The sequence below is a fragment of the Peromyscus californicus genome, unplaced genomic scaffold (assembly GCF_007827085.1).
Source record: "Peromyscus californicus insignis strain IS unplaced genomic scaffold, ASM782708v3 Scaffold_5__1_contigs__length_169319896, whole genome shotgun sequence".
Taxonomy (NCBI): Eukaryota; Metazoa; Chordata; class Mammalia; order Rodentia; family Cricetidae; genus Peromyscus; species Peromyscus californicus.
In genome coordinates this window covers 49,130,998-49,146,186 of record NW_026294573.1, presented here as the reverse complement: position 1 = coordinate 49,146,186, position 15,189 = coordinate 49,130,998, and the positions used below count along the sequence as shown (strand labels likewise).

The following is a 15,189-nucleotide window of genomic DNA, read 5'->3' as shown; positions in this document are numbered from 1 at the left end:
AATCAATCATACCCTCTTGCCTGTCTGTCACACAGAGGTGTTGCAAGGATTAGTGAACACTGTGGAGTTCCTTTGAGAAAAGAGCTATTTGAATATAATATATCATTATAAGATTAATATTAATTATAGTTTTTGTCCATTCATCAGATGCAGTACCTACCACCTTCCTACTGAAGGAAGAAAAGCTTCCTCAGCCTTTCTTGGAGGAATGAAGGGAAGAAGGCTGGCTTTTCCTGTGGCTTCTCTTCGAACGCTAGGCTTGATGACACCATTCATGATTGTAGTCCCTGTTCTTGAGACTTGCGTCTGTGGTGAGAGCATTGCTCTCTTCAGAACCATCTTATGCATGACAGGAACAGAGTCAGCCTTCTGGAAATGAACCTGTGTACTCACATAGATTGCTGCGTACAGATGAGCCCATGTTGGCTGCCTCAGAGCTCAGAGTTTATCTTGGAACTTGTGTTTTGCAAATGGAAGCTGACTACTTGTCTGTCCCCCTAGATAGATTCTCAAATGATTTGCTTGTTTGGTAGGTGTGTTTGGTTTGTTTGCTTGCTTGCTCTTTGCAGTGCTGAGGATTAAATATGGATGGGACCATGCCATTAGGCACACATGCTATATACCACTGAGCTGCATCCCCAGCCCGATTCTCTCAACCATTCTCTTCCTCTGATCCCTGGTATTCCAGAATCCATCCATCCTCCTTCTTCCCATCATCACCTGTGACTATTGCTTCCCACCATCTTCAGCAGAGGCTGGGTACAGGCACAAGAAGGATCTGAGTTGAGTCAGTGTGCTATGCTAAGTCTTCTGGTGGGGCATAGTTAAGAGCTGTCCATGCTCTGAGTTGGCAAGGGTACAAATATGGTAAACAAAGCCAGTGTCTCCATCAGCCAAACTTCTTACTAATCAATGTTCTAGTAGGCTTTTTATTGCTGTGATAAAGGCCATAGCCAAAAGCTACTTGGGTAGGAAAGGGTTTATTTGGCTAAAACTGATCACAGTCCATCCCATCCAAGATGGGAACTCAAGCATGGCAGGAACCTGGATGCAGGAACTCAATGGTGGAATGCTGCTGACCGTCATACTCCCCGTGACTCTCTCAGCTTTCTTTTTATATAACCTTGACCCTCAACATCAATCCTAAATCAAGAAAATGCCCCCACAGACTTGCCTACAGGCAATCTGATGAGCACATCTTCTCAATTAAGGTTCCCTCTTCCCAAATGTCACCAGCACAATCTCTGACCTAGGTACCCAGCAGGTCTCAGTGAAGGAGTAGCAGTACCCTTCGGACTCTACTGGAAAACTGAATGGTTGTGTGCTTGTGCTGTGAAGTAAGACACTGGAAACCCCCTCGCCCATCACTCGTAATGAGGAAAAATACTTGCCTTGCCTTTTCCCAGGCCAGGCAAAGCACAACAACCTGGCTGCTGCAGGAGGGGTTGCCAGCAGTCGGTGAGCTGTATGCACACCCTCAGTCATAGGAAGCAGCACCTCAAGTCTCCTGGAGGGTCTGGCCTCCCTTCATGGTATTCCCATGCCTGAAAGAACATGATATTAGGTGAAACTCACCAAGCCACTCACTAACTGAGGCAAAGGTACCACCATAATGTAAAATGTCGGTTAGTAATGAGGAAAACAGGATGCAAGAATGTAGGGACTCTATTACCTTTGCAGCTTCTCTGTCTGTCTGAAAGTATTTTAAAATAAGAATTTCATGGGGTGGGGGCGATGACAGAGAATGCAGAAGGAAGGAAAAAACCTCCATGCTCAAGCCCCCGCTCCCACGTTCTCTTTCCTAGGGTTTGGCCCAGAGGCCTTGCACTTTCATTTTGCCCCAGGCCCTGCAAAAATGTGCTGCAGCTCTTCACTGAAAAACCTCTCACCAAATGTACAGTTCTGCTGTCTGGCTTCCTCCTCACACCCTTGTCCTCTCTCATGCTGGGCCTTTGGGTTTCTTTGCTTGCCAGGACTAACTGCTCCCACATCCTGCTCCCCTACCTACTGAACCCCAGCTTCTTTACTAAGCGCTGTATACATGCTTATACCTTTTCTCTTTATAATTTGAAGAGGCATACCCTCCTTTTACAGCTGTAGGGCATGGGTGTCTGAGATCACACAGTAAGAGTTCAAAGAGAACGCCAACCTGCCTGGTTCTTGCTGCAGAGCTGGTGCTTTCCCACCACATTGTATGCGAGCTAGTCTGCCTCACCAGTGCCCAAGGCTCTGCAAGCAGCTTGCCCAGGCACTTCATCTCCATCTGGACTGGTATCGCCTGGGTGTCTGCCGGGTCCCAAACACCTGGCTGTGTGTGGTTCAAGGGCTACAAAGCCACAAGGTGGAGGCCAGTGCTAAGCTACACTTGCCATTTTCCTAGTTACAACCCTGAGTAGCAAGTGTTAGAACGTCCCTCCCTCCCACTTGTGTCCCCCTCTGCCTTAGTTGTGATAAGCAGGGCATGCAATCTTGACTGTGGGGTAAGGATTTGGAAAATATATATACAGAGACAATATGTGAAATTATGAAAGAATTAATAAAAACATTTTAATACATAAGCAGCTATTATGAGGGGGAAAGAATTTGGAAAGTGACCAATCTAACAGAATTTCAAGATGAAATAGTCTTTACTATACATATACATATACATATATATACATATACATATATATACATATACATACATATACATACATATACATACATATACATATATAGTGATTAGCCTGAAGAAGAAAAGATGCAGGATGCAGGAGCAAGATGCTAATAGGCTCTGTCAGCCAGGCGCACATACATCTCAGGCTGCACTGACATTAGCAACACTGCACAGGTATCACTTGCAGCAATCAGGTACTGTGGTATACCTCTGAAAGGGTCTCCCTTTCAGTGCTTCTGCTGGCATGCTCCTGTGTTTTCTCTGTGAAGCTGGAGTGGAAATCAGATCCCCTCCTCTTGGTGGAGAAATGTGCCTTGCGCTATTTTATCTCACAGTCACTCTGTGTATCTGCTGATCCCAACAGCTTTGCACAAACTCCTCCTTTCCTGGCTGGCCTGCTGAATGTCTGGTCCCAGTTACAGAGGCTGCAGGTGGTGATGTGGAAGGCAGCTGGGGAGTGAGGCAGGGAGTGGGGGTGTGAGGGCTCTGTCCCTTCAGACAAAGCTTTCTTGAAGTATTCCTCTAAGGAAACAGGGGAGGAAGGGGTGCTGTGGGACATAGGAGAAAGAGAGAGAGAGAGAGAGAGAGAGAGAGAGAGAGAGAGAGAGAGAGAGAGAGAGAGAGAGAGAGAGAGAGGAGAATCTTGGAGTTGAGGCAGCCTTGCAAAAGGCAAGGCATGTGCATGTCTGGCTTGAAAATAGTTTTATTGAAAACACCTAAATTCTTGTCTGCATGTTGAAGAGTGTGGAAACGAAGATGGAGGGAGTCACCTCCGGTGGTTTTTGTGGGTTTTCACGTATGACATACAGGATGTTGAGTTTTAACCCCTCTTTACCCTGAAGTGCAGGGATAAACAGATACCTGATTCTGTGAAGTGCGCCTCTGTGGACAGGCCACTCCCTTTCCCTGGAACCACACGTCAGTTCTTTCTCTTTCTGTGCTTGTTCTGTGTTGTATTTGATGCAACACACATAAAATTCTTCATGTGATAATGAAAGCCTGTGTGGTCTCACTAGGGCCTCTTCATAAACGTGTTTAAAACCACTGTCTCAGCATTCTACAGCTGGCAGGAACGTTGTACCTTATCAGTGCCTGTTGTAGGCTCGTGTTCTGGAATGTGTGGTGATTGGCTGCTCTTCTCTGACTTCTGTATGAAGTGTCTGCCTGCTCTTATGTATCTGAAGCTTCATTAATTCACCTAAAGTTATAACATGAATTCAGTGTTTATTAACCTAGGTCTTAAGTCAATAACCTGAAATGTTTATTGAGACCCACAAACTTTTGGCTATGGAATGTCATGTCCTGGGAAGAGAAAATAAAAAAAAGTGTTCTACTAGCCAGATGTATGATCTTGAATACACTATTGGTTTTTTGGTTTTTTGTTTTTTTCTACGGGGTTTTTTGTTTGTTTGCTTGGTTGGATTTTGGTATGGGACACTTTGAAAATTTTCCAGAAAGCAACAAAGGAGACCCCTAGCCTTCGTGCAAAGGAAAGGCGCACATCTGGCTCCACCTGAAAGTCCGGTTCAGAGTTTCTCTGTGACCCTGGCACTACCCGAAGGGAAGTCTTGGCTTTGTTTATTATAACAAGAGCCACAAGACTCCCAGGCCAATAAACGTGTTCACGTAAAACTCCAGACAGCTTCTCTAGACTGGAGTCTTATCATCGGGAAGACCTCATTTTACCTCTAGTTTAGGGAGAGAATCCACGAAGAGAAAGAAATAGCCTATGCCTCAGACTTGTCCCGGGTCAGTGTCGCTGAGTCCAAAGAGACACAACTGGAGCATTTCCCCCAGAATGAATGAGTTCCCTGCCTGGGAACAGCACGGTCAAACAGTTGCCCCCACATGGCCATAGCGAGCCGGTTTCACTTAGAAGCAAAGCAAAAAGAAGGGAAAGCCTTCCTCATTTCTCCTCCAGACTGCAAACACTCAGAAATGACATCACACACCCCACAGAGCCCCGGGATGACTAAGGCAGAGGCAGCCTGAGAAAACTCTGCTGGGCCCTGGGTTTTAGGGCACAGTTATGCAGATGAGCGTCTGGGCGCAGGTTCCCGCCTTCTTCCTCTGAGGAAGTTTCTTGGTAGATCACTGACACCTCATCCCGGCGAGGGGGTGAAAACTTGGCACCGGCCAACCCCGGGCAGAGCACCAGAGAGCTTGGAAGCAAGGAGTCGTCGGCAAGCAAACAATGAAGGAGCAAGGGGGCACCGTCAGTGGCGCCGGGAGCAGCCGAGGCGGAGGAGACTCCTCGGCTATGGCCAGCCTGCAGCCGCTGCAGCCTAACTACCTGTCTGTGTGTTTGTTTGCAGAAGAATCATATCAGAAACTAGCAATGGAGACGCTGGAGGAACTAGACTGGTGCCTAGACCAGCTAGAGACCATCCAGACCTACCGCTCTGTCAGCGAGATGGCTTCTAACAAGGTAAGGACGCCCCTTTCTCTAAACTACAACCGAAGCACTGCCGGGCTGCAGCCCGTCTGTCCATTTGTTCGGAGAAGTTTGTCAAAGTACCGCATGCACTTTCTTTGCTCATGCCCTGGTACTACAGTGAATTGAAGTTTCTTAATCCGTGTTAATTGTTCAGAGACAAATCTCCGAATTCGTGCAGTATCGGATGTAAGTGACAGGCATCTGCGTAGCTTCCAGATCGTTTTGACAGTTGTAGATACTTTTTCTTTTTAAACAGTTAGGAGAAAACTGAAATCTGCTTGAGTGCACTGGGCAGAGTGCAGGACTTGCCACATTTTAATCGGTGCAGCATACACGTGTTTGATGAGAAAGCAGGTCCACCACTTTTTTTAAATGAGAACACAGACTGCCTTCCAGTCTGACCAATTTTTGCTGGGAAGCAGGGCATTGGAGGATTTATAAGTCTTCCTTTGTGATGCTGACATGGCCTGAGATCAAAAGAAAAAAGAAGACAAAGGTGTATGGTGTATTTTGCCTTCTACCACAGAAAGTTGGGTTTTGTTTTGTTTTTCCTAATTTTAAAGGTGAAATCATTTAAAACTAAAATCCATCCATAGTGGAAAAAAAAGATTTTATTTACAATATCCAGAAAAACAAAACAAAAACAATGTTGAGGAGCTTTAATTATGTGTCATTATCTCATTTGTTTAATTAACATCTGGACACAGAGTGCTAATTTATTGACATTATATAGTGAGGGTTGTTGCTAGTTTTTTTTCTGCTTGTTTACATGTTTTCATGCAGAATTTTACGTGTATGTGTGCACAGGTGTGTGTGTGTATGTGTGCAGGTGTGTGTTTGTATATGTGTGTGGTAGAAGTTATGAAGTTATATATGTATCTACACTCATGTACTTTGAGAGAAAGCCTGGACACTGCACCTCACAGAGTTCACCTTCAAGTCCACCTACAATTCTAGCTTGAGATGTGTGCTATTGTCTTACATTTCTGAGGCTGGAAGAAACTTTGTACCACACCTACCCTTCTAGCCCAAGGTCCATTGCTGATTGCCCTCTCCTTCCTCTTTTTCTGGGTAAAAAGCATCACTTTGGAGCAGAGCTTGCTGGCTCCTCTTCAGAGCATCATAGCAGAGGAAGCAGAGCATCCTTAGGAGATGCTGGTGTGTGTGTGTGGGGGGGGGGGGGGGGGGTGGTGGTGGTGGGGTCCTTCTTACTTTGAAACTCTCTCATGAACTGATCCGTAAAAGAGCAGAAATGAGCCTCTTCTGAAATTTTAGCTCGGAGTTCCACTTGATGGGGAATAAAGAAACAGGACGCACTGGGGTTTTAACTAGTATTTTCTGACTTCTCTCAAGCTCCCTGTTAAGCAGGGACTTTCCAGGCTGGTGTAAAACCCAACCGCTTCCCCATGCTGGGGGCTTCACTGTATAACTTCTCCAAATCACTTTGGGATTTACATAGAATGTTTCACAAAGGCTTGGCCTGCTTCACAGCATCAGCAGATGTTCGATTGTCTCTTCTTTTGTGATATGTGACGCAACCTGTGGATCCAAAATTCTGGGGTAATCTTTTCAGTAGTTTTCACCATCAAAGACGTGAACTTCTGGAGACACCAAGACAGAGCAGGGGACTAGCCAGAGGAGAAAAGAACAGTCCTAAAGAACCTGCACATTGCCATTAGTTATCACATCCAGTGTGTGTCCTGAGTGCTGGCCTTGTTCACTGTCTATCTTGTAAAGTTATTAAAATGTATCGCTAACTATGAAAGGAGATATTGAGACCAGAGACTCCCAGTCCCTTGAGCTTCCACCCCTCCCTGAGGGTGTCCTGTGCAGGAAGCAATGGAAGTTGAATAGAGCTAACTGAAGAAATGCCACTCACAGCACAGTTGGTTAGCTGAAGCAGGAGCATGCTGCCTCGCCTGTTCTCTAGGTCCCTGGGGGGAAGGCAGCAGGGCATAGCAGCCATTCAGTGAGTGAAAAAGAGAATGCTGTGTTAAAAAAAGTCTCTCCTCTCAGCTCATTGATTCGTTCCATTCCGATCGTTGTCTTGGGTGATGCTGAGCACAATGGCAAGCATAGCCTGGGTAATAACAACCCGAGAATATAGTGTGACCACCAGAAAAGAGTTCATTGATATTATCTGGAAAAGTGAGACGAAGTGATGCACAATAAAACTAATACTCCACATGAAAATTTAAATGCTAAAATTAGCTGAGATTTCTATGTGAGTAGCTATTTGGAAATACCGTCATAGTTATCACCAAGTAGTCAGATTTGGTCGTATTTTGTTTACTCTTACTGAAAAGAGCCCAGCAAAACTGAATCACAGAGATGGAAGGGAATATACATACAGCACACTTTAAAAGAGGAGGGAAAATGTGAAGAGCTTTGGATCTGGAGATGCATGGTTTAAATTCTGTCCATCTCACTTACTAGCTCTTTCATGTGAACCAACTTACTTAACTGCCTTGAAGATTCAGTTTTACAATATAAAAGTGAGCCTTGCCTCACCAGGTTTAGGTCCCAAAGCATAGAGTAAAGCGCCCCGGGTGTGTCGTAAGAATCCAGTGAGTGATCACTTACTAAGACCCACTACATTGTTGCCAAATCAAATCTATGTCTCTACTTGCGCTTCACAGCTGACCTGAGGCTTTTGTTTACAGTCTGAACTTACTTCAGAGTATAGATGGGAGAGCCAAGGTCGTGTGAAGGGAGAGTAACTGGGTAACATAGGTGCCAGCCTGTGTGGAAAAGGTGGAGCATTGCCTGTTTGGTAGAGGAAAAGCAAGCAGTCTTGAGGGCTTCTTGTACCTGGGCAGGGCAATGCCTTCTTGTTGTTTATTTACGACTTTCCTTGACCCATCTGTGGCCTAAAGAGAAAGAGTGGTTCAGTGGGGTACCTGGCTTTCCCTATGCCTCTACAGGGAGACAGATGCCTGCTCCTGTGCCTAACAAAAATGGTTTTTCTTGACCCCTAAATACCATCAATAGGCCAAGTGGAATTTCAACGTTTTAGAGAAACCTACAGCCAGATGAGTTAGCGTTAGAGAATATTTTCTCAAAATTAAAATTAATAAAATACAAAGGGCAGGAAGCCAGGACAGGTAAGCAGGAACTTGGAGGGCATGGCCATGCTTTCTGATGTGGGAAGAACGCCTGGACCCCTCAGTGAGCAGTCCAAGTAAGGTTAGCCATGTCAGAGTCCTTCCCTCTTAGATTTGTTCATTAGTAGATGTGTTTCAAATTTTGTCACCTCCTCACCTGGAAGAATCGTCTCACACTTCGGCAAAACGCATCAGAGCATGAGTTCATCTGCTGAAAAAAAAAAAAAAACAGCCTGCTGTTTTGAAAACAGGATGCCTGGGCTCTGCCCAAAAAGAGGAACGGAAAGAGAAACAGTATAGAAAGGAAGAAAGCAAACAGCCCCACCGGGATCCCCAGCCTGAGTGCAGCATAAACAATGACCTCTCTTTCCGACCTTCACTGTGGCTCAGTTCCTGACCTCCTCTCACCAAAGCCAACCCACGTCATCAGAGGAGGATAGGAGGAATGGTACAGCTGCTGTGAGGGTGACTAGAATTTCCTGCCGCCTTCCTGACAGACGCAGTCAGAAAAGTACAGGGTTGCAACAACAGAGGCTGAGGAAGGACGGGCCAGAACAATCCTAGGGAGGTGGGGCAGGACTGGGGAGGAGTGGGAGGTGTTCCTTCCCCTTTTGGACTGAGAAGCATAGTCTCTCATCTAGGATTCAGGTGAAGAGAATTGCAAGGCTTATTAGGACCTGCCATGGGGAATATCAAAAGACAAGCATATCGTGGTAGCCAACTACAGCTACATTCAAATTATTAACGGTAGTCCCAGATGCCCTCCAAAGGCCCTGCTGGGTCCTTTTCTTTCTCTAGCAGCTTTGTCTGGGACAAATTTGGACCCAGATGATGAAAATGGATGTTCTGAAATTGAACAGCCCAGTCTTGGATACCACCGCTTCCTTCAGACTGAAGAGTCAGGATATAGTACTTCAGTAACTGCTAAGGAACCTCACCAGCTGGGAGATAAATGGCACTTTCTTGAGGCATCCTAAAATCACGTACAGATACCATCACTGGAGAAGTGAGTCCTTCTAGCTACACAGGTTTATTTTTCCAGCTCTACAGGAGCCTGCACCAACTAATTGCCTGTGCTCTTGGGAGGGAGGGAGAGAGGGAATAAAGTCACTCAACTCTACCAGCCTGGAGCTACCAGAATGTAAGGCACTGGAAGGTGATCATGACCAAGGCAAGCCAATTGCTCTAATGTTGGGTGAGTCATTTTCTGTACCACTCAACGATCAATCAATATCTATGGGAAATGTTGGCCCTAACAGAACTGAAAGGAAATAGATCTTATTGGCCAAAAGATTCATCTGGGAACTCTGTTAGTCAAAGGGAAGCAGGTTGTTGAAGGATTCATCAATGGTAAGAGAGGCGCTTCCCTTAACACAGGGGCTTTTCACTGGTTCCTAGGCTTGAAGGAGTCCTAGCACATTCTCCTCCAGCTGAACAGAAGGGGCTTGATCAGACCCAAGGGATACATATGGTCCCCTCCAGACCTCACTGTGCCTCTGGCCAAATTTCTCATTTCTGCCCAAAGGGCTCTGAATCCTCTTCCCAGAGCCTATACGTGGATGTGCTTTTGCAGAGTCATACAGGCCGAGGACCCAGGGACAGCCATGAGGCAGCCGTACAGGACTGGGGAGAAAGTGTGTGGGAGCATGGGCATGCAGGCTGTGGCAGAGGCCTCACCCAAGCTTTCCCCGATGGTCAGAGAAACAGAGAGCAGGATATGGTGCAGAGTTGAGGGAGTTGAAGTTCTCATTGCCCTTACAGACTGTGATGGGCTATCTGTCAGGTTAAGAGTTTCGGTGCTAGCTCAGTTTATATTTTTAAGCATTTAGGCTTTTAGTATGTACTCTGACAAATATTAGGGATGATCTTGATTTAGAGGGTAGACCGAAATGAAAATCAGTTCTGACAGGCAGGAGGGGAAGCATATATATATATATATATATATATATATATATATATATATATATATATATATATATATTGACCCAGTTCTCTCCATTTACTGCTCAGCCTTCTATGAAGCATAGAGACAGCAAAGTAAAGTGACAGAATCTGACCATAAGGCATGGGTTAAATTCTAGCTCTGCCTTTACTGAAAATACTTTCCAGGGCAATTAAATCATTTTAAATCTTTTCATTTCCTTATTATGAAACAAGATTATAAGGAATAGATTATTTCTGTGGTTTATATCCACTCTTGAATTTATGATGGTAGACAGCCACAATACTCACACAGGTGTAGATGCTGCATGTAGACACACAGCTGAGTCCTTTACCCATGTTGAATATACGGAGACTCTTTGTAATAGGCACTATCTGCAGACGGATAAAGTGGGATTTAGTAGAAACAACCTGATTAGCATTAATGAATAAAAGCACAATGACTGAAAATGTCACTCATTGTTTGAGTGCTTGCCACCATGCCTGGGGCTCTAAGATCCAACTCTACACACACGCACACGCATGTGCACACACACACACACACAAAACACGCACACAAACACACAGCTTTAGTTCTTAGTGCTGAGGATGTGGCTCAGTGGTAGTGTGCTTGCCTAACACCACGAATGAAGCTTTGGACTCGGTGAGGCTGGGAGAGTATCAAGGAGCAGGGTCAGCATCCCAGTGAGATAAATAAACGGAAGGGAAAGTTGACAGGTGCTTAGCAATTCTTCAATGTGAAGTGTGCAGTGTTTGGTGGGAGGTCTTGTTCTTCTAACACAGATCTTTATTGGTTTGATCTGGTTCAAATTTCTAATGTGCAGTTACCTTGTTGGCCCCTAGTCTAGCCATTAATTACAGACTCAGCCTGGGCTGGAAGGCAGTCAGTCCTTCTAACACAGGTAAAAGGGGGAAACTGTCATAGTTCTAGGAAATGGTGCATAAGCACTCATGGAAATGGAAACAGTTGTGTCAGGCATCCCTCGCTGCTTGCGGATTAGTGTGCAAAAGCCCAGCTCTCTTGGTTTTCCCTAACTTAGCTTAAGATCAGATAGTAACATTTTCTTTGAAAGCTGTGGTCTACTTCAAATTCCTTGTGTAACCACCTCTGCCTGACTCCCGCAAAGGAGAGAGAGAGCGGGACCATTCTTATTGATTTGATTTTATTGACATTCAAATGATGGCAACAGTTTCACCTTGTAGCATGTCCTTCCCAATGCATGTGGCTTGACCATAAAATAGAGAATTCATATCTTTGTAGCAGAGCTACTTGGACTGTGGAACTCCCAATTGCAGAGAGATTTCTTATCTTGTTGTCTTCAGAGATGAAAAGGAAGATTTAGCTGACCAGTCTTTATTTATTATTGTTTAAATTGCTCTTTTTAATTGTTTTTTAAATTCTAGAATAGAGTTGTATTCTTGAGTGTGATTCAGTATTTGAAATTCTAGTCTTACGAAAACTTAGCAAATCCAAGTGTTTGGGAGCTAGCTCTCTGAAATAAATGTGATTTGTGATACTTGGCTTAATCTAAATAGTTCTACATGGGTATATCTAGGAACTGGTTCCTTCACTGAATTCTGACCTAGTTCACCCAGTCTTTTCATTAACTCAGTTGCAAGCTTTATAAATGAACAAATCTCTCAAGAGGAATTCAATGAAGGAATTTCACCTCTGTGTGACTCTGACGGGCTGCTGGGAGCGCACTATAACAGAGGAGTCAATGACAAACTGAAAAGAGCGGTCTTGAACTATTGCCTCGCAGCACGGTATTGGAATAAGCATTTAGTTTCCTTTTTTTTTTTTTATACTTCCCTGCCTTTGCATGTTTGATCTTTGAGAATACGTCCCAGACTTAGAGCCCCACCGAGTTCCTTGCCATTGTTATCTATGGAAGAAAAGCCGGGGTGAGGCTTGCTCTTACACAATTCTTCCAAAATATTTAACTTCTACGTGAAATGGGTTCAGCAGACGAGGATCATTTACTGTTATGAAAACCAAAATACCCGGCCAGAAGACGCCAGCGCACACTCACGCTGGTCAGTCGGATTGCATTCTTGGCGGCATCGTGCCAATTGTCAGTGTGCTTTCCTGTGCAGACTCGCTTTTTCTCTTTTCGGGGATCTACCAGCCCCTTTCTGTCTTGCCCTATGGCATGTGATGTTTCTCTCAGCTGGTGCCAAACTATTTAGTCTCTGGGAGATTTTACTGTAACTTCCTTTGTTTGATTTACTTTAAAGTAGCCAAATGCTTCCACAAAGAGAGAACTGTTAAGTCGCTTAGAAAAGAAGACGATAGTGAATCTCTTGTTCTTGTGTGCCTGTTTTGGAAAGCACCTGATGATCTCCATTTATTCACGGAGTAGACTTTAAAGCTAGAAGCCACACGCACTTCTGCTCAGCAGTCACAAAATATTCCCTTCCAAAAAACAATCGCAAATTTAGGACGGACTGCTTTGAAAGCCTCAAGCCCTTCCAGATAGAAATGTAGCAAGTTTATTAATGTAAAGCTCACCTCAGGGTGGAGTCATTTTCATCTTCTAACTTCTAAATTTCAAATATAGTAAATTATAAATTTGCTATAAAAGCCTTACAAGACCACATTGCTCTTTCTTTGCTCAGTAGACTGCAAAATATTACAACCTTGAACTATTATGTAGATGAAACCCAGGCCTTTCTGCTCCTCTCATCATTTCACTACCTGGAAGACTCCCCCTTCAGGCCACACAGCCAGACCCTTTGTTGTGAACCTCTCCTGGTGTACACAATCTTCCTGGTCTCTCTTACCATCCTCTTGGTTAGTATAACAGCTAGCATTGGAGAAATCTAGGATTTCATAGGTTTTCAGTATAGTTTCACATGTTCACTAGTTTCACATGTTCACTTGATTTGGGGGAAAGAGGAACCTTCTAGTGGTTCTCTAGTGAGGTTAAGTATATTCTAGGCCCTACCCTGGATATCCATCCGACTCAGCCTAAAACTTAATTGGCCTGATACTCCCCCAAAGAGTCCTCTACCTTGCCAGCTACAACCCCCCCCACCTTTGTGATGATTGCAGCTGGCTCCATTCTGAGTCAGATCATTGAGATCCAGTCATGTTGACTGATACACTGGGTATATTTTTCTTGGCCAAGCAAGTACATTATTTGTGTTCTTGACAGGACGAGCTACTGCTGAATTTCTCCCTGCTGTGTTTTAACACTCAGGATCCGGTTGCACAAAGCTTATTTGCATCTTTCTTAGCATGACAGGGGAGTGTGCTTGGAACTGTTTCAACAAGGGCTACCAAGTGTTTGCCGATATCATTTGATTTCAGAGAATTTGGGGTAGTTCCACTGTTGTTGTTGAATTTTTGATAAGTTCTTTAATAGGTACTTTTGTATTAGTATTTTATAAGATTAAGATACCCCTTGTATGGTTAAAATCTTGATAAGGGTGTTGTCTAGTGGCATATTGTATGACTAACAGAGCAAAATTTTCAAGCTGAAAAGGGTCATATGTTGCTTTTCAAGAAAAGCTTCAGGGGTGTTTAAGGGTGTGTGTACCTGTATGTATCTGCATGTGCCCAATAGTGAGTATGTGTGTGGAGGATGAAGGTCAACATACATTGCCTTTATTGTTTACACTATACTATATGTATATAATATATATGTGTATATGTATATCTACACACACAGTGTTTCTCATTGAACCAAAATGACAAGCCATTTTGGCTAGACTGGCTAGCCAATAAATCCCAGGATCCATCCTGGGCCTTTCCCCGCAACACATGCTAGCATTCCAGACATACACTGCCGCACCTGACTTTTATGTAGGTGCAAGGAATCCAAAGTCAGGTTCTCATGTTGGGACAGCAAGCCTTCTGCCCAATGAGCCATCTCCCCAACTCAACAAAAGTGCTTACCACAGAAAAACCCCTAGCAAGGTACTAAAATAGGACATCTTAGCTGAAGAGTATGAAGTCCTGGGCAAGAAGAAATTCTTATTTTAAAAAAGTGTGGTAAATCTATTTGGTTAACATGAATAAGACATGAGTTCTTCACATGCAGGTATTTGTTAGGAAGAATTCAGGAAAAAGTCTTTGCTCTTTCCATCTCTGCTCTTCATATTTCATCAGATGAGCCAGAACTACACTGCCCAGAGAACTCTGAATCTGCCCTAGAGGTGAGGTGCAAATGCACCTTTCTTGTGAGCAGAAATGGGAAGCTCAATGTTGGTTGTTGAAGGCTGACTGGTTCAGCTTGGCACTATTTGGTTTATCATGCTCTGAGAAAGTCTACATTCAGCAGACATGAATCTAAGCCTTCAGAGCCTTGTGATGACTGCTGTTTCAAACTTCTTGTCTCCGGGGTGTTGGGAGTGGGTGGGACCTAAGAGCATGTGTTATGTCTGCTTATCATCTGCTTTCTCTCTCTGTTGTCTGGCACCTGATTACTTTGCCACTATTGAACCATAATTTTCATTCTGGCATTTTGCTGAGGTTTCTTTCACCCCAGTAGCATATTCAATTAATTCATATGTTACCAGATTGACTTCAACTCTGCAAATCAGAGCAAATGCGTACATGGTGCAGATATTCTTATTTATCAGGCAGTCTGTGCTTATTTCTAGCTTTAGTCAATACGTGGAGAATTCTGAAGTCTCCTAATTATTAGAAATTGGCTAAATTAAAGAAGCATTAATCAATAGTGTTACTAACATCCTGACTTCTCTAAATAGGCTTTTTTTTGGGGGGGGCGAGTATGATCTCAATATAAGGACATTTCAACTTATGGTTTTCATTTTTAAATGCTTCATTTATCTTTCCTGCAATTCTGGTTACACTGCCTAGCCTGGTGAACAATATAAATGTCAACCAGCAAGCTTGCACCTGTATGAGTAACTCATGTATCACACACATAACCTGTATGACATGGCACCACATCACGCATATTGTGGGAATTTTGCAGTTAGTTATGCAAGCTACTGTCAACAACAAAAAGAGTTTAGGCACTAAAGAACCACAAGAAACCTTCATGCAATAGTGAACCCAAAGTAAGGAAGGCCTGAGTTCA

At 44.0% G+C, this 15,189-nt stretch overlaps 1 protein-coding gene across 4 annotated transcripts in view; it reads left to right on the top strand.

Moving 5' to 3' along the window:
- Pde4b (phosphodiesterase 4B) overlaps positions 1-15,189 on the top strand; it is a 540,007-nt gene that overhangs the window by 499,330 nt on the left and 25,488 nt on the right. For 3 of the 4 annotated variants that reach the window (XM_052715738.1, XM_052715739.1, XM_052715740.1), the window contains one exon: positions 4,972-5,084. In XM_052715738.1, coding sequence (XP_052571698.1) covers positions 4,972-5,084 — 113 coding nt within the window. Of the gene's footprint in view, positions 1-147; positions 4,850-4,971; positions 5,085-15,189 lie in introns of those variants that run through there. The other variant, XM_052715744.1, reaches the window with a different exon arrangement.